The following is a 26,281-nucleotide window of genomic DNA, read 5'->3' on the forward strand; positions in this document are numbered from 1 at the left end:
TCCATCAGAGTCTGCGCTGATCGGACCTGGGCGTCTTCTTTCCCGCTTAAATAAGCTCTGCAGGTGGTTGGGAGGCACCCCCAGGTTCAGAACCTCGGGGCCCCCTCCCCCTCCGCGCACCTGCCGGCCGCTAGGGCGCCCCCGCCTGGCCCCGCCCCCGCCCGCCGGCCCGCGAGGTGACCTGGGAGCTTCTGGAGCCGCAGCTCCACCTCGCGTCTCCCAGTCACGTCGGAGGAGGTCGGCGCCGGGACGCCCCTGCCCGACGGGGGCCAACGCTGCCCCGCGCGCGCCCCCCGCCCCCCGCCAACCGCCCCACCGGCCGCGCGCCCTCGGGGCTGGAACGCGGCGCCGCGCCGCCTGCCGGCCGCCCTCGGGCCCTGGTGCGCAGGCGCGGGGCGCCGCGGCGCTGCTGGTCCCGGCGGCCGGGCGGGCGGGAGAGCGCCTCGATCCCGGGCCCCAACGGCAGCCCCGCGCCCGCGCCCGGGGGCGACACGGGTGAGGGCCGCGCTCCACCCGCCGGCCAGCCCGCGGCGTGGACGGCCCTCGGGGCGGCGGGCGGCAGAGCCCCCCACGGCGCTCGGGCCCCCGGGGAGAGAGGTCGGGGCGCGGCGGGGCCCCCGGGCCCGAGCCTGGAGGGGCTGGTGGACGTGGGCGGGGGCGCGGCCGCCCCGGGCCTGGTCCGGGGGCGCCGTCGCCGCGAGGTTGGCGGGGTCGGCTGCTACCCCCGCAGCAAGCCCTGGTTCGTGCTTCTGGAACGAGCGCACGAACGACGGAAACCGGGCCCGGAACTTGGACTTCCAAACCCACTAGCCGGGCGGGCAGGGTCGTCAGCGCGGCTTGGTGATGCAGAGTGTGAATTGTCACGATTTTGCTTCCGCTTTATGAGAAGTCGCGTTTTGGTGGCTTCTAGTCGGCCGCTGTTGATCCTTTTAGCCCCCCCCCCCCCCCCAACACACAGCTTGGATGGGCCTGCTTTTCTCATGACCAACGTTTCTGTCTTGCATCTGTCTGGTAGGGTGCAATGTCTGAACAGGAGCGCATACAGGAATGCCTGAGAAAAGAAATAAGGTCACTTCTCATTTCCACCAAAGACGGGTTGACCCCGCAGCAGCTGGAAAGGGAGTACCTTTTGATGGTTGGCAACCACTTACCACTCCGAATCCTTGGCTATCGGTCCACTATGGAGCTGGTGTTGGACATGCCTGACGTTGTCACTGTCTCTCCCTGTGGGGATGGGACTATAATACTGAGAGGTAAGCTTAGGATTTAAGGTCTTCAAGCAAGAAATACGCAGTAAGGCATCATCCTAGCAAACAAGTAGGTGATGGGGATTAAGGGATGCCCTCGTGGTGAGCACAGGGTGATGTATGGAATAGTTGGATCATTATTTTGTACACCTGAAACTAATATGGCCCTGGTCTTTACTGACCAGAGTTAAAAACTTGGAAGGAACTGTCGTAGCAGTTATCCTGCATATTAGCAATTCTGCATCCCAGGGAGAGGATTTTAATATTTTGAGAGGGGTGGGGAGGGTTCATGGTTACTTTTGAGGTTGTGGGCAGAGTGAAAGCTATAGCAAAATCAAGAAATCTTTCCCCAGAAAAAGATGCATTCACAAAAACTACGCTTTTACATACAATTTCAGGTTATCACCGTCTTAAATTGTGAGAAGCATAACAATGGGGAAAACATGAACTCCTGTTTTAAATTTCATGGGTCACAAAACATTGCAGGGAAGTTCATCTTGAGAGATTCAGATATTACAGCGGTCAGCAGTGATGCTAAATATTGTGCTTTATCTTTTTGTCCACATCCTCTGGTAGAGGAGCTAACCAGTGGTTATGGAAACTACAAGAAATGAAGGAACCAAGAGTTCACATTTTTCATGCTACCTAGATACACAGCTCCTTAAGAGAGTGAAAAAATTGTCTCTGTAACCACAGATGCAAAGGATAAAGGAAGGAGTTAAATTTTCACCTAAATATGATTTCTTTTTTCACACCTCCTTAGCCATTCCAGATGAATACACCAAAGGAATAGCAAATTTAGTGGCAAAACAGAGGAGCAGCCATAAGGTTCGAAACTCCATGCAGAAGGGAAGGGCCAGTGTTTGCTCTGGGTCCAGCTCCCGTCGGCGAGTACCTTACCGAGGAAGGGTGCCCCCCATTCTTCCAGCAGTTGTGAAGAGTGAGTTGAAAGACCTCTTGGCGTTATCTCCCGTTCTCCTTTCTGATTTTGAGAAGGCATTTGCCAGACGATTTGGACGTTCATTCCAGTACGTGCAGTATGGATTCCTCTCTATGTTTGAAGTGCTTAATGCTGCCTCGGATGTCATTTCTGTCGAGCAGACCAGAGCAGGCTCTTTATTGATGCTAAAGAGGAGCATATCAGAGGAAAAGCAGAGAGGATGGCCAGCAGGTAAGCATGTTAGTGTTAGTTACTGTATTGTGGGTTAGCAGTTTTTGAGCAGTCATGGCAGCAGTAGAAGTACGTAATCCCCAAGCTCCCAGAGTTTGTTGAAGTTGCATCCTGGCTCTCCAGCTTGCTGGCTGAGTCATCTTGCACAGGTTACTTAAAACGTCCAAGGCTTAGTTTCTTCCTCTTTAGAATAGGAATAATAATACTTGCCTCTTGTAGCTGTGTTGAGGATTAACTGAGATGACGTCTGAAAAGTGCCTGGCATTTAATAAGGTTATAGTAAGCGGTAGCTGTTATTATAAAAACACAAGATCTGCTTTTTCTGAAACACTGTGAGTGAACATGAGTCCTATGTGTTTGTGTAAAGATATAATGTGGAAAATGAAGAGTTTAAAAAATTATACTAGTCAGTAGCATTTGCCATCTGATTTTTGCTGACGCAGATCTTTGGTATCTGAAAAGATCACTGAAATAATTTATATAGTGTAGTGATAACCACCTTAATTAGCATTTGACCTTGGTTTCTCATTGCTACACCATAGAAGGGTGAATAACCCAATCTTAGAGATAAGGACAAGAAAGCTCAGGAAAGTTAAATGACTTTTCCAAAGTCACATGCTAGAAAAATATTACAGCCACGGTTAGATACTCAGCTCTTAATACTGTTCATCCAGTGCTTTTCTTTTTAATTTTTAAAATTTATTTTTTAAAGATTTTATTTATTTATTTATTCGTCTAAGACACAGAGGGAGAGACATAGGCAGAGGGAGGAGAAGCAGGCTCCATGCTGGAGCCCGATGTGAGACTCGATTCTGGAACTCTGGGATCGTGTCCTGAGCTGAAGGCAGATGCTCAGCTGCTGAGCTACCCAGGCGTCCCTTTTTAAAAATTTTTTAAAAAAGATTTTATTTGAAAGAGAGCAAGTGAGAGAGCACAAGCAAGGGGAGCTGGAGAGGGAGAAGCAGGCTCCCTACTGAGCAGGGAGCTCAGCTTCAGGCTCATGACCTGAGCTTAACCTGCTGAGCCACCCAGGTGCTCCTCATCCAGTACTTTTCTTACCCAATCATTGTCCCTCTTGTTTTTGGTTTTTATATATATGTTTATGGAAGTACAGTTGACCTGCAACATTACTTTAGTTTCAGGTGAGCAACAGTGATTTGACAACTTTGTACTTAAGCTGTGCTCACCACAGTGTAGCTGTGAAGTTGTTACCATATCATTGACTGTATCCTCTATGCTGTACCTTTCATTCCTGAATCACTGTCTGTCTCAAGGACCCAAAAGACCAATGTGATCATTTGTATAGTGCCTTACTAGACCCTTGACAGTACAGAATCTATACACTGAGCCTGTTTTGGGGGGAATTTCTATGCCTTTTCATTGATTTTGCTTTTTCTCTAAAATCTGAATTTAGATAAATGTAGATGAAACCATGAGAAAGTCCTATGTGTAGAAACCAGTACTTAAACTGTGATATAGGAAGTATAATTTGATGAAGATACCTACAGTGTTTACATGTTCTGGTCAGGGAAGACTGCAGGGACCAGTGAGTGTTTTGAGTTGAGCCCTGGACATCAATACAGTCAATATTCTTGAGTTGCTCAAACTTAGGGACACAAAACTCATCATGCTGTTAAACTTTCAAGAAGTTGACCTATAGAAAGCAGTTTGCCAACTTACTGAATGGGGGAAGTGATATTCCTTCTTAGTGACCAGATTGCTCATGTTTCCCACCTGGAGACCCTTCTTCCTGTCATCAGGATATATTGGAAACAATTTTGTGTGTGAGTGAGCTTGATCTTACAGTAAAGAACGAGGCTGTAATGAAGTCTAATGATAAATTGTTCATGTTGTACATCAGCGTATATCTCTCCAGTGCTAATTCCCTCCCTACAAATCTTGAAGAAAAAAAATCTGTACTCCAGAAAATCCTTTATTTTATAGCTGTTTTATCCTCCTTCCCTGCCCCCATACTACTAGGTGATTGTCTGGTTTGAGAAACATAGTTTTAAGATTTTATTTATTTGAGAGAGCATGTGAGAGCATGAGTGAGGGGAGGGACAGAGGGACAAGTGGACTCGCTGCTGAGCAGTGAGCCTGACATGGGACTCAATCCAGGACCCTGAGATCAACCGACTGAGCTACCCAGGAGCCCTGAGAAGCATAGTTTTAAGCAGACTCCTTATTCAGAGACTTTTTGGCCTCCTAAGCAGGATACAGCTTTTTGGGTTTTTACCTATTGAAACTTGCCTCTCTCTAATTATACTCAGGTGGCCTTAAGTGGAGTTTTTAGGTAGCCCCAACCTTTTCAATAACATACTTATGAGCCTCATGGTTTTCTTCTATAGCTGACTCCTTTTTTCCATTGTGTGTAAATTTTATTTGGCAATATGAAAATATAAGCATACTTTCCTTAGTTATTTCCAAGTTGAGGACAGTTAGGTCACAGTAGCCTCTTTATATAACTACCAGAAAATAAAGTAGAAATTGTGATAACTCTTCTCTGCTTTTCTTTTTATTCACAAAAGGAGGTAAAATGTTTACCCAGCCTTTTAGAATGAAACAACAAGGCTCATACTCCACAGGCTCCCCAGTTGCAAAGGCTTGCTTTTCGCAACCTACTTCAAACATGGAACCACCAAAGCAAATATTGAATGCAGAAAAGACTTTTAAGTCAAATGTAGTAGAGACTTCAAGGCCGAATCACACTGAAAAATTAAACCAGGTAAGTTATCTGATTTGGGGATATAAATACACCAAAAATGTGTTTAAATTCAGTGTTTTTTTTTTTTTTATTACTTAGATCTGATGGAAAAGCTCATCTTTTAAAATTCAAGTCACTTCAGATTTAACTTCAGCATCTTCTATGGTTTTGGGGATTATTAGCTAATAAGAGGTGGCAGTGAGAAAAGAGCAGTTTTATCAATTCATATGATTTCTACAATAGGTTTCCCCTCCTGTTTGAAAGTAGTGTTCCTCTGAAACCTGTCGAAGTTGAAATGGTGTAAACAAAGCAAAAAAGCAATTACCATTAATTTATATGGAAAACATTTTGAGCATTCCCAGACCTTCAAAATAATCTCTGGTGGGCTTTTCTGATACCTTATGACATATCTTGCTAATGGTTTTTCTGATACCTTAAGTACACATCTTGCTAATTGTGGAGATAAAGCACAGTTGAAAGTTATGGAGGTTTGATGCTCAATATAGTTCTTGCAGGAGGAGGTTGGCAGTGCCACTCTTGCTCAGAGTACACACTGCCTCTATAACTACTCACAGAAAAACAAATGCTGGATGCTGCTTTCACTTTTGGCCTTTTTTTTTTTTTTGCTAAAAGTGAAAATCCTCTTTTGATTCTTTGGGTTAGCAAAAACAAGAACTAACCCAATATCCTTCATAAAAACAAAGTGGCATAGTGTGAACTTTTGAAAAGCGAGGGATACTTGTACTTTCTGCAGATGACCCCCGAATCTCAATCTCTCTCTAGTTCCAGCTTCTCACCAAAATCCTAAAAGTGTATTTGCAACTTTAACTCATGAATATCGTTACTTGAATGGTTGGCCCTGAGCACTGCAGTGCTGGTATTTTTTTTTTTTTTTGACTATGTATACAATGAAGGATTTTTGAATAAAAGCTACTAGAATATAACCAACAAAAGCTCATTAAATTAGCAAGATAGCAACTTTTTTCATTTTTAAAAATTATATTTTATTTAAATTCAATTAACATGTATAACATGTATTATTTCAGAGGTAGAGTTCAGTGATTCATCAGTCTTATATAACAGTGCTCATTACATCAAGTGCCTTCCTTAATGCCCATTCCCCTACCCCGTCCCCTCCAGCGTCCCTCAATTTGTTTCCTATGGCTCAGTCTCTTATAGTTTGTCTTCCTGATTATGTCTTGTTTTATTTTTCCATTCCTTCCTCTATGTTCCTCTATGCTGTTTTGTTTCTCAAATTCCATGTATGAGTAAAATCATATGATAATTGTCTTTTTCCAATTGACTTATTTTACTTTTCATAGTATCTTCTAGTTCCATCCACATCATTGCAAATGGCAAGCTTTCATTTTTTGATGGCTGAGTAATATTCCTGTGTGTGTGTGTGTGTGGGGGGGGATGAGAATATACCACATCTTCTTTATCCATTCATCTGTGGATAGACATCTGGGCTCTTTCTGTAGTTTGGCTACTGTGGACATTGCTGCTATCATCACTGGGGTTCGGGTGCCCCTTTGGATCACTACTTTTTTTTTTTTTTTTTTAAAGATTTTATTTATTTATTCATGATAGTCACAGAGAGAGAGAGAGAGAGAGGCAGAGACACAGGCAAGGGAGAAGCAGGCTCCATGCAGGGAGCCTGACGCGGGATTCGATCCCCGGTCTCCAGGATCGCGCCCTGGGCCAAAGGCAGGCGCTAAACCGCTGCGCCACCCAGGGATCCCGGATCACTACGTTTGTATACCTAGAAGTGTAATTGCTGGGTCATAGGGTAGCTCTATTTTTAACTTTTTTTTTTTTTATTTAAAGATTGTATTTATTTATTTGACAGAATGCATACAAGCAGGGGAAGTGGCAGGGAGAAGGAAAGGGAAAAGCAGGTTCTCTGAGCAGGGAGCCTGAGGCAGGACTTGATCCCAGGACCCTGGCTCATGACCTGAGCTGAAGGCAGATGCTTAACTGATTAAGCCATCCAGGCACCCTTTATTTTTAACTTTTTGAGGAACCTCCATACTGTTTTCTGGAGTAGCTTTACCAGTTTGTGTTCCCACCAACAGTGTAAAAGGATTCCCCTTTCTCCGCATCCTTGCCAACATCTGTCATTTCCTGATTTGTTAATTTTACCCATCTGACTGGTGTGAGGTGGGTATCTCATTGTAGTTTTGATTTGTGTTTCCCTGATGCCTGGTGATGTTGAGCATTTTATCATGTGTCTGTTGGCCATTTGTATGTCTTCTTTGGAGAAATGTCTGTTCATGTCTTCTGCCCATTTCTTGATTGGATTATTTGTTCTTTGGGTGTTGAGTTTGATAAATTCTTTATAGCTTTTTGGATACTAGCCCTTTATCTGATAAAACATTTGTAAATATCTGCTCCTATTCAGTTGGTGGTTTTTTTTTGTTTTGTGGATTGTTTCCTTTGTTATGCAAAAGCTTTTTATCTTGATGAGGTCCTGGTAATTAATTTTTTCCTTTGTTTCCCTGGTCTTTGGAGAGGTGTCTAGCAAAAAGTTGCTACAGCCAAGGTCACAGAGGTTGCTGCCTGTTCTCCCCTATGATTTTAATGCATTCCTGTCTCACATTTAGGTCTTGCATCCATTTTGAGTTTATTTTTGGGTATGGTGTAAGAAAATGGTCCAGTTTCATTCTTCTGCATGTGGCTGTCCAGTTTTCCCAACACTATTTGTTGAAGAGACTGTCTTTTTTTCTTATGGATGTTCTTGGCTGCTTTGTTGAAGTTTAGTTGACGATAGAGTTGAGGGTCTGTTTATGGGTTCTCTATTCTGTTCCATTGATCTATGTGTCTGTTTTTGTGCCAGTACCATACTGTCTTGATAATTACAGCTTTGTAATAGAGTTTAAAGTCTGGAATTGTTATGCCACAGCTTTGGTTTTCTTTTTCAACATTACTTTGGCTATTCAGGGTCTTTTCTGGTTCCAAAGAAATTTTAGGATTGTTTGTTCCAGCTCTGTGAAAAAAGTTGATGATACTTTGATAGGGATTGCATTGAATATGTAGATTGCTCTGGGAAGCATAGACATTTTAACAATATTCTTCCAGTCCATGAACATGGAATGTTTTTCCATTTTTTTGTGTATGTCTTCCTCAATGTCTTTCATGAGTGTTCTGTATTTTTCAGAATACAGATCCTTTACCTCCTTGGTTAGGATTATTCCTAGGTATCTTCTGGTTTTTGGTACAATTGTAAATGGGATTGATTGCTTAATTTCTCTCTCTTTTTAAAAAAGATTTTAATTATTAGAGAGAGAGAGCAGCAGAGGGAGAAGGAAAGGGAGAGGATGAAGCAGGTTCCCCACTGAGCAGGGAGCCCAGTGTGGTCTTGATCCCAGGACCTTGGGATTATAACCTGAGCTGAAGGTAGACATTTATTTAGCTGACTGAACCACCCAGGCATCCCTTCATTTCTCCTTCTTCTATCTCATTGTTAGTGTATAGAAATGCAACTGATTTCTGTGCATTAATTTTAAATCCTGTCATGTTGCTGAATTCCTATCTGAGTTCTAGCAGTTTTGGGGGGAGTCTTTTGGGTTTTTCCACATAAAGTATCATGTCTTCTGTGAAGAGTGATAATCTGAGGACTTCTCTACCTATTCTGATACCTTTTATTTCTTTTTACTGTTTGCTGAGGCTAGGACCTTTAGTCCACTGTTGTTGAACAACAGTGGTAAGAGTGGGCATCCCTGTTTTGTTCCTGACCTTAGGGTAAAAGCTCTGTTTTTCCCCATTGAGAATATTTGCCGTGGAGTTTTTGTAGATGGCTTTTATGATATTGAGGTGTGTTCCCTCTATACCTACACTGTGGAGAATTTTAAGAAGGGATGCTATACTTTGTCAAATGCATTTTTCTGCATCTATTGAGAGGGCTATAGGGTTCTTGTCCTTTCTTTCATTAATATATCACAATGATTTGTAGATGTTGAGCCACCCTTGCAGCCCAGGAATAAATCCCACTTGGTCGTGGTAAATAATCCTTTTAATGTACTGTTGGATCCTATTGGCTAGTATCTTGATGAGAATTTTGTATCTGTGTTCATCAGGGATATTGGTCTGTAATTCTCCATTTTGGTGAGATCTTTGTCCAGTTTTGGGATCAAGGTATGCTGGCCTCATGCAGCTGTTTCTATTTTTTGAAACAGCTTTAAAAGAATAGATATTAATTCTTTAAATGTTTGATAGAATTCCCCCGGGAGGACATTGGGCCCTGCACTCTTGTTTGTTGGGAGATTTTGATTACTGCTTCAATTTCCTTGCTGGTTATGGGTCTGTCAGGTTTTTTATTTCTTTCTGTTTTAGTTCTAGTATTTTGTAAGTTTCTAGGAATCCATCCATTTCTTCCAGATTTCTTTTGATGTCCATTAGCATGATAAATGGTTCTCTACCCCTTCACTTTCAGTCTGGTCCTATCTTTAGATCTAAAATGAGTCTCTTAGAGACAGAGCAGATCAGTGGATCTTGCTTTTTTATCTGATACCCTGTGTCTTTCGATTGGAACATTTAGCTCATTTACATTCAGAGTAACTATTGAAAGATATGAATTTAGTACCATTGTATTACCTGTAAAGTCACTGTTTCTGTTTATTGTTTTTGTTGCTTTCTGGTCCATATTGCTTTTGGGCTCTTTTCACTTAAAGGATCCTCTTTAATATTTCTTGCAGGGGCTGGTTTAGTGATCACAAATTCTTTTAGTTTCTGATTGTCCTGAAAGCTCTCTATCTCTCCTCCTACTCAGAATGATAACCTTACTGGATAAAGTTTTCTTGGTTGCATATTTTTCTCATTTAGAACCCTGAATGTATCATGCCAGTCCTTTCTGGCCTGCCAGGTCTCTCTGAATAGGCCTGCTGCCAGCCATCTGTTTCTTCCTTTGTAGGTTAAGGACCTCTTGCCCCCCAAGCTGCTTTAAGGATTTCCTCTTTGTCTCTGAAATTTTTTTTTTTTTTTTTTTTTTTTTTTTTGTCTCTGAAATTTGTAAGCTTCACTATTACGTTGAGGTGTTAACCTATTTTTATTGATTTTTTGAGGGGGGTTCTCTGTGCTTCCTGGACTTCAATGGCTATTTCCTTCTTCAGATTTGGGAAGTTCTCTGCTGTAATTTGCTCTTATACACCTTATGCTCCCTACCCCTTTCTTTCCTCTTTCTCTGGGACCCTAATTATTCTAATATTGTTTCACTTTATGGTATCACTTATCTCTTGAATTCTCCCCTCATGATCTAATAGTTTATCTCTTTTTCTCAGTTTCATGGTTCTCTGTCATATCTTGTATATCACTGATTCATTCTTCTTTGTTTATCCTAGCAGTTAGAGCCTTTTTTTTTTTTTTTTAAGATTTTATTTTTCATGAGAGACACAGAGAGGCAGAGACATAGGCAGAGGGAGAAGCAGGCTTCCCACAGGGAATCCCCTGTGGGACTCTATCCCAGGACCCCAGGATCACAGCCTGAGCCAAAGGCAGGCAGACACTCAACCGCTGAGCCACCCAGGCGTTCCTAGAGCCTCCATTTTGATTGCATCTCAGTAAAACCTTTTTTGATTTCGACCTGCTTAGAGTTTAGTTCTTGTATTTCTCCAGAAAGAGATTCTCTAATGTCTCCTATGCTTTTTTCAAACCCAGCTAGTATCTTTATAATCATTATTAAAAATTCTAGGGATCCCTGGGTGGCGCAGTGGTTTGGCGCCTGCCTTTGGCCCAGGGCATGATCCTGGAGACCCGGGATCGAATCCCACGTCGGACTCCCTGCATGGAGCCTGCTTTTCCCTCTGCCTGTGTCTCTGTCTCTCTCTCTCCCTCTGTGTGTGTGACTATCATGAATAAATAAATAAAATCTTTAAAAAAAAATAAAAAAAAATAAAAATTCTAGACGGACATCTTAGTTATAGCCATACTGATTAAGTCCCTGGCAGTTAGTACTGCCTCTTGTTCTCTTTTCTGGGATGAGTTTTTCCATCTTGTCATTCTGTCTGGAGAAGAAGAGATGAATGAGAGAACAAAGATCATGAAAATAAAACCCCCTGAATTCTATATAATGTTTTACTCTAGCACTGGAGTTTTGCAGTTGTGTGTGACCAGTAAACTTGGTATTAGCCAGATGTTCCTGCTGGTCTTCTGGGGGAAGGGCCTGTTGTACTGATTCTCAGGTATCTTTGGCCAGGTCAGGATTGTACCGCCCTTGCCCCCAGGGGGGTGGGGTGGGGCAGGGCTCAGTGTATGCTGCCTCAGGTTGCTCTATGTGGCATTTGTTCCCTGAAGGCTTTCTGTACCACTTGGGGTAGGGTAGAAATGAAAATGGACCCCCATCTCTAGCCCTGGAGATGAAAGTTTGTGCCCCCACTCTTCAGTGCGCTCTCAGGAAAAGTGATCAGTTACTCTTGTCTCCGTGGTTTCTGTCTGTACTCTGTGTTCACTCTGCCTGTGACTGAGCATTTTTATCTCAGGCATGTGGCCCTGTTTCCAATCTCCAAACTTTATAGACTTCCTGCAGCATGCATCTCCACTGCTCCTCCCAGGGCAAGGAGGGGGTCTCCCCACGGTTCTGCCTCTTGCTGGGCCCCTGCTCACGGAGTTGGGAACTCTGCTACAGGCAGGCACCTGTGTTCTTTCTCTGACCCCGGGCATCCTGAGACCACACTGTCTCACCTAGGATTTTGCCCTCTGAGCACCTTTCAGGCAGGAACGTTCCCCACCAGAGCAGATTTCTAAGAGTTCCATTTTGCGCTCTGCTGCTGTATCACTTTCTGGTAGCCAACTCTTCCCTCCCAGGGCTTATCTTCTAATATATCGCCTCAGATTCTCTTCTCTGCACTTTCTACTTTGCAAAAAGTGGCCACTTTTCTCTTTGTATAATTGCAGCAATTCTTTTCTTAGATCTCCGGTTGAGTTCACAGGTGTTCAGTATGATTTGATAGCTACCTAGCTGAAAATTCCAGGGACCAGATGAAAGTAGGGTCCCTTACTCCTCTACCATTTTCCTCCTCAATCCATGCAAGATGACAATTTAAGTAGAGCTTGGCATAAGCACATGGAAATTAAATTCAAGACATAAAAGTGCCTTTCCTCTAGAACCAAAAAAATTAGCTTTGGTAACAATTTATGTACAGTAAAATTTATCCATTTAAAATGTATAGTTTGAGTTATCACAGTGTAGCCAGTTAGGAAATCACCATCAAAATCAAGATGCTGACCATTTGCATCATTCTCAAAAAGTTCCATTATGCTGCTTTGTAGTCAGTCTCTTCCCAGCTATAGCCACAGACCTAAAAACCACTGCTTTTTGTAAGTTTGACTTTTTAAGAGTTTCATCTAAATAGAATTAAATAGCATATAGCCTTTGTGTCTAGCTTCTTTAACTTAGCACAATGCTTTTGAGATTCATCAGAAAGCATCAGTAGTTACTTTGCGTGTCATTCCATGGTATTGCTATACCTCAATTTGTTATCTGTTCCCCTTACATGATATTTGGGTTATTTCCTGTTTGGGATATTTATGTAAATAAAGCTACTGTGAACATTTGCATACACTTTGTATGACTGTAGAGTTCATTTCTCTTGGGTAAACACCTAGAAGTAGGATTGTTGGGTCATTCAGTAAGTGTATGTTTGCCTTTATAAGAAATTGCCAAACTGGCTTCTAAAATGGCTGTATGGTTTTACATCCTCATGAGCTACATATGAGAGTTTTAGCTGCATCTTTGTTAACATGTAATATTGTCAATTTAAAAAATACTAATCATTTGGGTTTGTAGTGGTATTTCATTATGATTTTAATTGGAATTTCTCTAATGATGAATAATGTTGGGCATCTTTTCATATGCATATTTGCCATTTGTTAATCTTCATTAAAGTGTCTCTTTATATCCTTTGCTCATTCTTAAAAATTGAGATTTGTGTTGATATGGAAGAATTATATATGAATAGGTACAAGTCCTTTACCAGAGACATGTTTTGCAAATGCTTTCTCCTGGTCTGTACTTACCTCATTTCCTTAGTTCTGTCTTGTGTGAAGCAGAAGCCATTAATTTTGATGAAATCTAATTTATTTATATTTTTCTTTTGATTCTTGCCTATGTAATCTTTGTTGAATATAAGGTCACAAAAATGTTCTGTGTTTTCTTCTAGCAGTTTTATGATTTTAATTTTTAGGTCTATTCATTTCAAGTTAATTTTTATATAAGGTACCAATATGGATCAAAGTTTTTCTGCAATGGATAGCTAATGCCTCTAGCACTCTTTTTTGAAAAACACTGTTTTCCTTGCTGAACTACCTTATTACTTTGGCACCTCTTTCAAATCTATTGACCTCTCATATGTGTAGGTTTCAGGACTTTCTGTTTCTGGTCCACTGATTTACATGTGCTTTTGGCAGTACCACACTATCTTGATTACTCTAGCTTTATAACATCTTAAAATTATATAATTAAGTCTTACAACTTTGCTCTTTTTCAGATTGCTTTGACTATTCTAGGTTCTTTGCATTTTCATGTAAATTTAATTTGATTTCAATCAGCTTGTTAATTTCTACCAAAAATAAATATGCCTCTTGTGATTTTCATTAGAATTACATTGGACCTATAGATAAATTTGGAGAGAATTGTTGTTATCTTAGCAATATTGAACCTGCTGATCCGTGAGCATAGTATATTTCTCTAGTTACGTCTTTTTTTTTCTTTTTTTTTAAATTTTTTTTAAAATTTTTATTTATGATAGTCACACAGAGAGAGAGAGAGGCAGAGACACAGGCAGAGGGAGAAGCAGGCTCCAAGCACCGGGAACCCGATGTGGGATTCGATCCCGGGTCTCCAGGATCGCGCCCTGGGCCAAAGGCAGGCGCCAAACCGCTGCGCCACCCAGGGATCCCTCCAGTTACGTCTTTAATGTTTCAGTACTCTTTTATAGTTTAAATACCCAAGGCCTGCATATCTTTTGTTAAACTTTATCCCCACATTTTTCATATGGGTATTTTATTTTCTAGCTAATGTTGCTAGTATATAGAAAATCAATTGGATTTTTTTTTGTAGATTGACATTGTATCTTGTAACCTTGAATCAAGGTACTTGATAAATTCGTTTCTGTAGTTCAAATCATCCTAGTAGCTATTTTGTGGAGTTGGGATTTTTTTTTAAAAAAGATTATTTATTAGAGGAGAGTGTGTGAGAGAGAGAACGGTGGTGGGGAGGGGCATAGAGAGGGGAGAGAAATCTTCAGGCTGAACGTGGAGCCTGATGTGATTGGGGGAGGGGGTTGATCCCAGAACCCTGAGATCATGACCTGAGCCAGAAAATCAAGAGTCAGATGCTTAACCACCTGAGCCACCCAGGTACCCCAGAATTGGGATCTGCTTTTCTTTTCTTTTTTTTTTTTTTTGGAGGGGAGGGATTTTCTGCATAGACCATCATACCGTCTAGGAGTAGACAATTTTACTTCCTTTTCAATCTATATGCTTTTTTTTTTCCTTCTTAGAAAGGCAGGCTCTCTAGTATAATAATGCATAGAAGTGGTGAGAGTGGGAATTCTTGCCTTGTTCCTGATTATAATGGAAGACATTCAGTCTTTCATCATTAACTATGATTTTAGCTGTACCATTTTCATAAATGCCAGAAACCAGGTTGAGGAAATTCCCTTCTGTTCCTCTGTTTGAGAATTTTTTCAATGGATGTATGTGGAAATATTCTCCATCCTTTAAGATGATTATAGGATGTGATATTGATATTGTGATTTACTATATAAAAAATATGTTCTCTTTCTCTTTTTTGGCACAAAGCTCCTAAAATGCTTGGAATTTTTAAAGTGATGAGAGCTACAAAGGTGTCTTTTATTGTTAATGAAGTGATTTTTGGAAAGTACCTAAGGATGGGGGCCAGTTGCCAGTCAGAGCCAACCATGTGATTAGAGGGTTAGAACTTTTCAGTCCTACTCTCAACCTCCTGGGAGAGGAAAGGGGCTGGATATTGAATTCATTCACCGGGGCCAGTGAGTCAGTCTGTTGTGCTTTTGGAGCAAAACCTCCATAAAAACCCAAAAGTGTTGGATTTGAAGAGCTTCTAGGCCAGTGACCAGTAGAGATTTGGAGGGGGTGGGCGGGTAGAGAGGCATCCCTATTGAGGGTGTGGAGCCCTGTGCCTTTTCCCACATACATGACTGTATACATCTCCTTCATCTGACTGTTTCTGAGTTATATCTTTTTTAAAAATTTTTTTATTGATTTCTTAAAAAATTGAGATATAATTAACATTAATTTCAGATATTTTTTATTTTTTTAAAATTTCAGATATTTAACATGATGCTTCAATATGTATATAATGTGAAATGATCATAGGTCTGCTTAACATCCATCACTACACAGTTAAAATTTTTTTTTCTTGTGATGAGAACTTTTAAGATTTACTCTTAGCAATTTTCAGTTTTACAATACAGTATTAATACTATATTAACCCTTATATAACTTATAATTATATAATATATATTATATAAAATCATATATTAATATATACAGTATTAAATATAGTTGCCATGCTGTACATTGTATTCTCAGGACTTTTTTTTTAAGGTATAAAAGATTTATTAGCATAAGCAAGGGGAGCTATAGGGAGAGGGAGAAGGAAGGGAGAAACAGGCTCTCTGGTGAACAAGGAGCCGAACGTTGGGCTTGATCCCAGGACCCTGGGATCATCACCTGAGCTAAAGGCTCCCTGCTCAGTGACTGAGCCCCCCAGGAGCCCCCCTGCCCCCAGGATTTTTATAACTGGAATTTTGTATCTTTTGATCCTCTCCACATATTTCACTCACTCCCAAACTCCTGCCTCCAGACACCACCCATCTGTTCTTATATCTCTGAGCTCAAGTTTTTGTTATTGTTGTTTGTTTTTTTAGATTCTACATATAAGAGATCATACAGTGGTTGTCTTTCTCGGACTTATTTCCATTAGCATAATGCCCGAAGGGTCCATCCCTGTTGTCACAAATGGCAAGATTTCTTTCCTTTTTTTATGGATGAATAATATTCTGTGTGTGTATGTATGTGTAAGTGTATGTATGTGTGTTTGTACCATATTATTTTGCTACTTATCCATTGATGGATGCTTAGGTTGTCTCCATTTTGTGGCTATTATAAATAATGCTGCGGTGAACATGGGGGGTACAGATACCTTTTTGATTTGTAGTTTTTTTTTCTCTTATTAAGTAGGTTACTTTTTGATGGTCTCCTTTGCTGTGCAGAAGCTTTTTAGTTTGATGTAATTCCAGTTGTTTATTTTTGTTTCTGATACCTTTTCTTTTGGTGTCAAATCCAAAAAATCACTGCCAAAATGATGTGAAGGAACCTACCATCTATGTTTTCTTTTAGGGGTTTTATGGTTTTAGGTCTTATGTTCAAATTTTAATCCATTTTGAGTTCATTTTTGTGGGTGTAGAGTTCTATTGTTTTATAATCAATCAGTAATCTCCTAAGCAAAATGTTTCTGAGTTCTATGAGCTTCTCTAGCAAATCATTTGAACCCAAGGAGGGGACAATGGGAACCTCTGATTTATAGTAACTTGATCAGAAGCACAGGTAACAACCTGGACTTGGAATTACGATGGGAGCCCTTCATATATGGACTTGGCCCTTGATATGTGGAATCTGATGTATTGCCAGGTAAATGGAGTCAGACTTGGAAGTACAGGATACCCAGCTGATGTTGGAGAATTGCTTGAGTATGGGATAAAACCCACATACGTATTGTAATTGGTGTCAGAATTCTATAGGGATTTTCTTTTCTAATCTATTTATATCATAAATTACATTGACTTTTAAAATATTAAGCCCATTTTATAATGCTAGGTGAACCTCACTTAGTCACCATGTATTATGTTTTACATATTGTGGATTTAATTTGCTAATATCTTGTTTAGGATTTTTGTGTTTGTTTTTAGAACATATTCAATTTTCTTGTAATCTTTTATCTGGTTTTGGAATCACGGTAATACAGGCCTCTTGAAATGAGTTTGGAAGTTTTTCTTTTTTTTGGAAAGAATTTCTGTTAGTTAAAAATTTATCCAGTTACTTGTCAAAGAATCAGCTTTTGGCTTTATTGGTATTTATGTTTCCTATTTCATTTATTTCTGTGCTTTATTAGATACTTCTTTCTACTTGGTTAATTTTCTATTCTTGCTCTTGGCCATTGATTTTGGTTTTTCTTTTCTAATGTAAAAATTTAAGGCTGTAAATTTCTTCTAAGTGCTGCCTTAGCTGCATCTCACAAATTTTGATATTTTACATTCTCATTTTCATTCAGTCTAAAATCTTTTGTAACTTCCTGTGTGTTTTTTTTCTGTCCTGGAGGATTACTTGGAAGTGTGTTGTTTAATATCCAAGCATTTGAGGATTTTTCAGAAATGCTATTGAATTCTAATTTAATCCCATTGTGTTGAGAGAACACAATCTGATTTCATTCCTTATAATTTTACTGAGTTACTTACTGAAGGAAATCTTGGTTGCATCCAGATTTTGGCAGTTGTGAATAAAGCTTCTATAAACATCCATGTATAGGTTTTTGTGTGGACATAAGTTTTCAGCTCCTTAGAGTAAATACCAAGGGGCATAATGGCCGGATCGTATGATAAGAGGCTGTTCCTTACCGGTTTTCTTGTGAGTTTTGATGAAATTTTTAGTATGGCAAGTCACATTCTGTACTGGCTGGCTTTTTGTCAGATGAGGTACCTATCAAATATTTAAGCAGTTGAAAACTTGGCTTCTGTGCATGTCTGTGCCAGTTTTGTGATCTTTATCAGAAATGTATTTGTTTTACCGTATGGCCAAAGGTCTTTAGTATTTTCCTCTAAGATGTCACTTCTGTTCCTTTCTGCTTTTAGCTTCATGCATCTTCTTTCCAAAAAGCTTCCACCCTTTCATGTTTATAAATATCACCCAGGTGTCTGTTTTTTGAAACTTTATTACAAAAGTAATAAAGATTGTGGAAGATTTGAAATACAGGAAAGCACAGAAGAAAATAAAAATCATCTATAGTTTTATCAGCCAAAAAAGTTGACTTTTTTTCTTCTTTAAGTCTTTTATTTAAATTCCAGCTAGCTAACATACAGTGTAATATTAGTTTTGGGTGTACAATATAGTGATGCCACTGAGTGATGAACACTCAGTGCTCATCACAAGTGCCTGCCTTATTCTTCATCACCTATTTCACCCATCCCCCTGCCCCCCTCCCCTCTGGTAACTATCAGTTCTGTATAGTTAAGAGTCTGTTTCTTGGTTTGCCTCTTCCCCCACCCTTTGCTCATTTGTTTTGTTTCTTAAATTCCACATATGAGTAAAATCATATGGTATTTGTCTTTCTGACTGACTTATTTTGAAAGGGATATATGCATCCTGATGTTCATAGCAGCATTAATACAATAGCCAAATTATGGAAACAGCCCAAGTGTCCATCAACTGATGAATGGATAAAGAAGATGTGGTATACATATATACTATGTAATATTACTCAACCATAAAAAAGAATGAAATCTTGCCATTTGCAATGACATGAATGGAGCTGGCAAGTATTATTCTAAGTGACTTTTAAAAAAAAAAACTTTATTTAACAGAGACTGTACAAGCAGGGGGAGCAATAGACAGAGGGAGAGGGAGCCCAATGTGGGGCTTGATCTCAGGACTGTGGGATCATGACCTGAGCCAAAGGCAGACGCTTAACCCACTGTGCAACCCAGGCCCTTTTTTAAATAAAAATAAAATCATTCTGGTCCAGGTTTGTGACCTGTTTTTTTTTTAAGTCACAAATATAAATCGTGAACATCCCACATTATTAAATATTGTAATGCAACATTATTTTTTTAAAAGATTTTATTTATTCATGAGAGACATGGAGAGAAGCAGAGATATAGGCAGAGGGAGAGCGGGCTCCCTGTGTGGAGCCTGACGTGGGACTCGATCCCAGCACCTGGAATCATGCCCTGAGCCAAAGGCAGACGCTCAACCACTAAGCCACCTAGGTGTGCTCCATAACATAACTTTTAATGGCAGTAGGGTGCAATATAATTTAACTTGTAACTTTAGTTAGGCATTAAGACTGTTTCTGGGGTTTATTAAAAATAACGTTGTGATAAAAATCTTGCTCAAGTTTGCATATATTTCCATTACTTCACAGGATAAATTTCTAGAGCAACAATCACTGCATCAAAAAGAATGTGCTTTTATGTAGTTAGGTTGTCCTCCGTGAAAGTTGTTTCAGTTAACACTCAGATAAGGTGTGTATAGAGTGTGCTTCTTTCCTTGTACCTTTGGTAATACACAGTATAGATGACCTCTCCTTCCTACCAACCCAGTCTGTTAGATCTCCCATTGCTTTCCTGATGCCTTCAGGCATATTTCCTTTCATGACTCTCTGTGGGTCTTTTCATGGCATTTATCATAATTGCAATTATTATTATTTTTCATAATTGAAATTATATATTTATCATTATTATATCTGTCTTCCCACATTAGACTACCAAGTTCCAGGGCAGTGACCATATCTGGTTTACTTACCACTGTATATCCATTGTGAAGCACAATAGTACGTGTTCAGAATATTTTTGTTGAATGAATAAATGGGCATTATTATAAAAATAATTTTCCAATTTGCTAGGCATGTAACTATTTTTGAGTAATGTCTATTTATTAGAGTTAAGCTTGATGTTTTTATTGCTTAATATTACTATTTATCAATTGCCAATTTATTTTTGTCCATTTTTTTGAGGAGTGAATCTTTTGATTCAAACCTCTTCTCTGACTTTTCTCTGAGTATGGTATTTTTTAATCCATCACTTTCCATCTCTATTTATGCCCCTATAATATGTTTTATTCCCTTGATTTATTATCCATTCTTTGTGTTTGATGTGCAGGTATCTGAGACTGAAGAATTATTGAAGTCAGGGTCCCCTCTTGATTATTTCCTTATGTCAATCACTGATTACTATCCTCTCGTACTGTCCTTCCCCCTCATTAGAACTTCTGCCCTCCAATTATAGATATCCCCAAGATTAGCTGGACTTTAAGAAATCTCTCCTACCCCATTCAGATTAAAGTCAGCTTAATTTAGTGATCTAGCCTGAGGCAAAAAATATTTTTTTTTCTTCTTGAGAAGCATTCTGTTCCTAGCTAAAGAGCCCATCATTGTGGCATCTTAAGCCCAGGCCTGGTAAGTGTTTTCTCTAAAGGGTCACATGGTAAATATTTGAGACTTGAGGTCCACATGGTCTCTGTTGTAAATACTGGACTCTGCCCTTGTAGTGTGAAACACAACTATGTAGATAGTTTGTAAATGTGAGTGCAGCTGTGTTCCAGTAAAGCTTTATATATGAATACTGAAATTTGAATGCCATTTAATTTTCATGTGTCATGAGATGTTACTCTTTTAATTTTTTTCCCTCAACTATTTAAACATGTTGAGACTGTTGCAAGCTTATGGGCAGTACAAAGATGGTGGGCCAGCTTTGGCCCTTGCTCCAGGGAGAAAAATCACATTTGTAATTCTCATCTTGTCATTTAGCTCCATTTACCAAACTTTTGGAATTTGTTAAAAATGAGTAAAAACCTACTCTGTGTTCCGAGGTCCTTTAGCTTTCCTCCTGGAACTTGCTGTTTTTGAGGCTGTTTCCCTTGGTCTCTTATTCATCCCTATTGAATCAGCTGTTCCCTCGCCTGCCTTGTACTGTGTTCTTTCCTCATTTCTCTGGATCCACATTCCACCTTTACCCTGTCTCCTCTTTCCAGTCTTATTCCTTAGTCCTAGCACCTGAGGGAAGACTCCTCTCCAGCGGGCTCCCAGTTGGTTGTCCCCCCCTCTAATATCATTTTCTGCTCCAGATTAAAATTCTGATAATGTTTCTCCCTTGCTAAAAATCTCTGAGGTGTTGTCTACATAACCAGTAAAATTTGCTAGTTTGGCACCTGAGGTATTCTCTGGTACTTCCTTCTTCTTTCATCAGGATTCTCTTCCTCTACTTCCTTATTGGCTTCAGGCAGGTTATATTTTTCCTGTGCTCATGAAGTTCCTTCTAGCTTCACTGTCTTCTCCACCACCCTTCAGGGCCTTTCCCTGTATTTATAACCTAATGTGATAATAGGTCCTTCTGTACTTCATTGATCCTCAGTGTCATCTGAAGTGAGATAATAATAGGTCCTATTTCTCTTCAGTGATGCTCAGAGTCAGCCGTAGGTTATAGCAATTTATGCATTTTTTAAAAAAGATTTTTATTTATTCATGAGAGACAAAGAGGCAGAGACATAGAGGGAGAAGCAGGCTGTTCACAGGGAGCCTGATGTGGGACTCCTGAGCAGAAGGCAGCGGCTCAACTGCTGAGCCATCCAGGTATCCCTGCAGTTTATTCATTTATCTCAATTCCCTACTTCAGTGGTGTGAGAGGTATGACACTGAGGTGACCATTTTTTTTTTGGGGGGGGTCCCCTGAAACACATAGCACAGTGAAATTCCCAGGAGTTGTTGTATTGACCCCTCTCCTGAGGCGAGCATGGGATATGAAGAATCTCTTACTGTTCACTGGAAGAGCTTGGCGAGCTCTCTCATGGCAGATGCAGAAGGAGTATGAAGAACATCAGCCCCAGGACTGAGGCTTTTTGTGAAAGTTAGTGATATAATCCTAAGAATCTAACATCCCCCTCCTCCTCTCCTTTTCGTGTCACTCTTACAAAATATTGAAATTGTCTTCATTTTCCAGATAAAGAAACTGAGACCTAAGAGGTTATACAGTCTGTACATAATGACAGACCAAGTGACAACCGGAAGAGAGATTTAAAAAACAAAGTTTAGAAGGAAAAAATATTAATGATTCTGTCTATGTGATAGGATTTTAGGTAATGTGTGTTTTCCTTTATACCTTTTTGTCTTTTCTAACATCTGTTTTTCTTACCTACTTACTGTCTTTAAACATAACTCTGTGGTCTTTCATTCAGTTTAGACCTGCTGTACCATGGCAGTTCACTGGGCATGGGCTGTCTGCCTCTGCTCTGTGCTTCTCTGACCATAAATACCTGTGCTTCCAGCTTATTTCTCCAAATATTCGTGTTCCTCATCTGCTCCCTTATTGGGCCTCTATGCCATTGGCTTGTCTCAACTCAAATCTTTAGACCCCTGTTGTCTTAGCTCAGGCCTCTCCTGTCTTTACTCCCTGCCTGTTACATTTGGATACTCTTCCATCATTTCCTCACCTCTGTTTTTCTACTTCTCACCTGCCCGAAATCTCTCCCCTTTCCCTCTAACTTTTAGGAGTGGGCCTTGCTGCTGAACTCAGAATATTGAAACCATCAGGTAGTCACTCCACCTTCTGATCTCACGTCCTGCATCCCTCCTTCTTCTTTCTCCCTTCTTTCTTGTTACAACAGAGAGCTTTTCTGTCCTGCCCTGGCTCACATTCTTTTCTGCTTCCCAGGACCTTCCACCGTCCAGTCCCTTGCTTGTACTTGGCATTCACTAAGCATGTATTTAACACACATTGAATTTTTTAAGCAGAAGAAAATTAGTAACAAAAGTCCTTTCTGGGTAAGAATAAGAGATTGAAAAATTGAGTTTCAATAGAATCTCATTGTTTCAGAGAATGTTAGTTACCTGGAAAATTGCAGTGTTTAGTTTTATAGATTCCATCTACTCTAAATGTATTTTATATGCTATGAGATGTTACAGTGCCTCTTAAGAACAATATTTTACCCATTTGATTGAAATACGTTTCCTGTGGTAGATGTTTCCTTTTACATACATATTCAGATTTATCTTTGATCTTTTTCTTTTTGGATTATAACTTGAACTTTTTTTTTCTTCTTTCATAGTTGGAGAACACATTCAAATCAGTTATTTCACAAATTGGACCCGGAGGGACTATTAATCCAGAACTAAAACATAAATTAAGATTTGTAAGTATTTTCTGTTTCTGGGAAATGAACAGGAATGATCATTTAGATCTCATTTGTGGTTAAATTTACTTTGCCTGTAAGTATGTATTTTATACTTAAACCTGATCTTTCCAAATATATTGCAAATGGAGTGGCTGTTCTTTTAGGATCAGAAAAAAAATTACACCCTTCTAATAATTTTAATGTTCTCAAAATTATTTAGAAAATGGAATTCTTCCATAAATGCTGTCTTTCTTTTTTCGTCCCTTTACCCCAATAAATCATCGTTAGCAAACAATTCCAGATTTTTCCATTATCAGTTTCATATATATGTATGTCAAATATTATTGTAAACATTACATGGCATTCCACTCTGCCAAAGCTCTTTCATTTATGAGATCTGTGATTGATTACATTGGGGTTGTTTCTAGCTTTGGCTATTAAAAAAATGCTACAGTTAATGTCCTTGAACATGTATGTAAAGTCAAAGTGGACTTGCCAAAGGCACTGAATAATTTAGTTTTGGTCTTTAATACTAAATCGCCCTCTAAAAGGCTTGAACAAATTTAAACTCCCACCAATGGTGAAATGTTGCTGTGTAATAATGTAATGTACACCTCTTGATTTTTACATTGAGCATCTTTTCATATGCTTAGTAACCATTTATATTTGTTTTGCTTTTTAAAGATTTCATTTATTTATTCATGAGAGACAGAGAGGCCAGAGACCTAGGCAGAGGGAGACGCAGGCTCCTCACAGGGAATGTGGGACTCGATCCCAGAACCCTGGGATCACGCCCTGGGCTAAAGACAGATGCTCAACCACTGAGCCACCCAGGCGTCCCCCATTTATATTTCTTACATGAATTGCCTGTTCATGTCTTTGGCCTAATATGTGTTTTCCCTTGTTAATTTGTGAAAGCTCTTTGGCTGTTAATGTATCGGGCTAACAGGTGTGTATGCTTAAAATTTTGGTGGGAGCTCCTCCTATTTGAATGATCAGAGTGCTACTATTACTCTTACCACTTTATATTACTCCATTTCAGATGTTGTAGTTTTACTGGGAGAAATTCAGAAACCGTAGTACATTCAAACCTTATTTTTTTTTCTTTATTTTTTTAAATTTTTGTGATAGTCACAGAGAGAGAGAGAGAGAGAGAGAGGCAGAGACATAGGCAGAGGGAGAAGCAGGCCCCATGCACCGGGAGCCTGACGTGGGATTCGATCCCGGGTCTCCAGGATCGTGCCCTGGGCTAAAGGCAGGCGCTAAACTGCTGCGCCACCCAGGGATCCCCAAACCTTATTTTTTTGTTTGGATATTTGACCGTGTATCCAATGATTTTTTAAGGATATTCAGTGTGATTTTTTTTTTATGGTAACAAAAAGTTAAAGAAAAATTAAGCATTCATTGGTAAAGGATTGGTTAAATTAACTACCCAAACTAGGTAGAATCATGCAGCTCATAAGAAAGTTTATGTTTATCTCAATTAATTTACTTGGAAGTATCTCCTTGACTTATTTTGGACTTGAAGAACAGGTTTTATATAATAGCATGTTTAGTATTGTCCTTTCATGTAAAATCATATATAATGTGTGTGTCTACATAAAGAGGTTTCTGAAAGGATGATTTATGAAGAGCAGCAACAGCTATCTCTGGTCACAGGATATTGGAATCATTTTTATACTTTTCTGAAGCTTGATTTAGACTTTTTTAAAAAATTTTTTTTGATTTTGACTTTTTAATGAAACGTAGTATTTGGAAAAATCTAGGACAGTGAAAATCTTTTTATACTTTATTGGGATAGAACAATTCTGCTTTTAGGAATTTTTTCTAACAGATAATTGGACAAGTGTGCAAGATGCAAATATGAAAATAATTATATTTGTAATGATAAAACACAGGACACAGCCACAAATAGAGGATCAAGTACATCCTTGATATATTTGATTTAAATATATCAAATAATTTGAAAACTATAGCCAGTAAACTTGTTGATCCATATTTATTGACATACAAAGTTGTTTATGGCATGATAATAAAAAAACTTAGGATAGAAACAATGACCTTAAAAAAAAATGAAGGCCTTATTTTTATATTAAATATAGGTATTTTTATGTGCACATGGGCGACAATTACATGATAAGTTTTCCTTTGCTTAACTGTATTTTGCAAAGTTTTCTATAGTATCCATTTTATTTCTTTTCTACCATTTAAAATGCTTGAGGAGGGCCTGGCTGGCTCAGTCAATAGAACACGTGACTCTTAATCTTGGGGTTCTGAGTTCACCCCCACATTGAGCGTAGAGATTACTTAAAAATCTTTAAAATACTTGAAATTATGCCAGAGGATATTTATGTGATATAAAGTTAAATATATTAAAGAATTGTAGGAATTTCTGGAGAACTGTGGCATTGTAATATTGTGCAAGAATGATTCCTCAACTCTGGAAATGTTGGAAGTCCTTGCCTTTTTTTGTTACATTCTTTTTTAAAACTGGAAACTGATCTAAAAAAAACATTGTGACTTTTAATTCATTCACTTGGTAATATTTTTTTTTACCTTTGTCACATTTAAGTTTATACTGTTTTATTTTGATATTTTGTTAGCCAGCATCCTAATGATGTCTATCTTTTTATTAGGTTGTATCCAAGTTTCCAGAGGGTTTGCTTATTTCTAAACTGCTCAGAGAATTTGAGGTGAGTATTTTCTTTTTCATCAATCATGGTTTTATACCTTCTGCTTTTTTGATGGATAGAAATTTTGTTGGTACTCCTTGGATCCTCCAAATCTGTGCTCTAGAACTTCAACATTTTGTTTTGCATTTTGGTTAAAAGAGTTAAGAATATGGTCCTTTATAAGTGCTTCATTATACATAGGAAGGATATCTTTACCACTTAATGTTAATATTGTTAGAATAAAAGTTAATTTATTTTTAAGGTCTGACAATACCAAATGTTACTGGGGGTGTGGAGAAACAGTATGTCATCCACTGCTTGTGGGACAAAACTCCTTTGGAGAGCATTTTGGCAGTATCAAGTAGAGCTGAAGATAAGCACACCCAGTGGTCCAGCATTTCCACTTCTACATGTATACTTTAGAGCAATTCTTACACATGTGCCACAGGGAGATCTGCATAAGACATGTACCCCTGGCAGCATAGAAAAAAACTGGAAACAGATTTAATGACTGTCAGTAATAGAGTGGATAAATAAATTGAGGTTGACGTTTATGTGCTAGAATAATACA

The 26,281-nt window shown here is 39.3% G+C and overlaps 1 protein-coding gene across 7 annotated transcripts in view; it reads left to right on the plus strand.

The window, feature by feature from the left end:
• Nucleotides 1–400: 400 nt before the first annotated feature.
• TDRD5 (tudor domain containing 5) overlaps nucleotides 401–26,281 on the plus strand; it is a 91,619-nt gene continuing 65,738 nt past the window's right edge. For 4 of the 7 annotated variants that reach the window (XM_041747784.1, XM_041747946.1, XM_041748037.1 and 1 more), the window contains exons 1-6: nucleotides 402–495; nucleotides 1,016–1,253; nucleotides 2,011–2,418; nucleotides 4,947–5,143; nucleotides 22,973–23,056; nucleotides 25,675–25,731. In XM_041747784.1, coding sequence (XP_041603718.1) covers nucleotides 1,022–1,253; nucleotides 2,011–2,418; nucleotides 4,947–5,143; nucleotides 22,973–23,056; nucleotides 25,675–25,731 — 978 coding nt within the window. In that variant the 5' untranslated portion in view covers nucleotides 402–495; nucleotides 1,016–1,021. Of the gene's footprint in view, nucleotides 496–1,015; nucleotides 1,254–2,010; nucleotides 2,419–4,946; nucleotides 5,144–22,972; nucleotides 23,057–25,674; nucleotides 25,732–26,281 lie in introns of all 7 variants that reach the window. The other 3 variants (XM_041747697.1, XM_041747865.1, XM_041747616.1) reach the window with 2 other exon arrangements.

Source organism: Vulpes lagopus, chromosome 1, assembly GCF_018345385.1.
Source record: "Vulpes lagopus strain Blue_001 chromosome 1, ASM1834538v1, whole genome shotgun sequence".
NCBI classification, from domain to species: Eukaryota; Metazoa; Chordata; class Mammalia; order Carnivora; family Canidae; genus Vulpes; species Vulpes lagopus.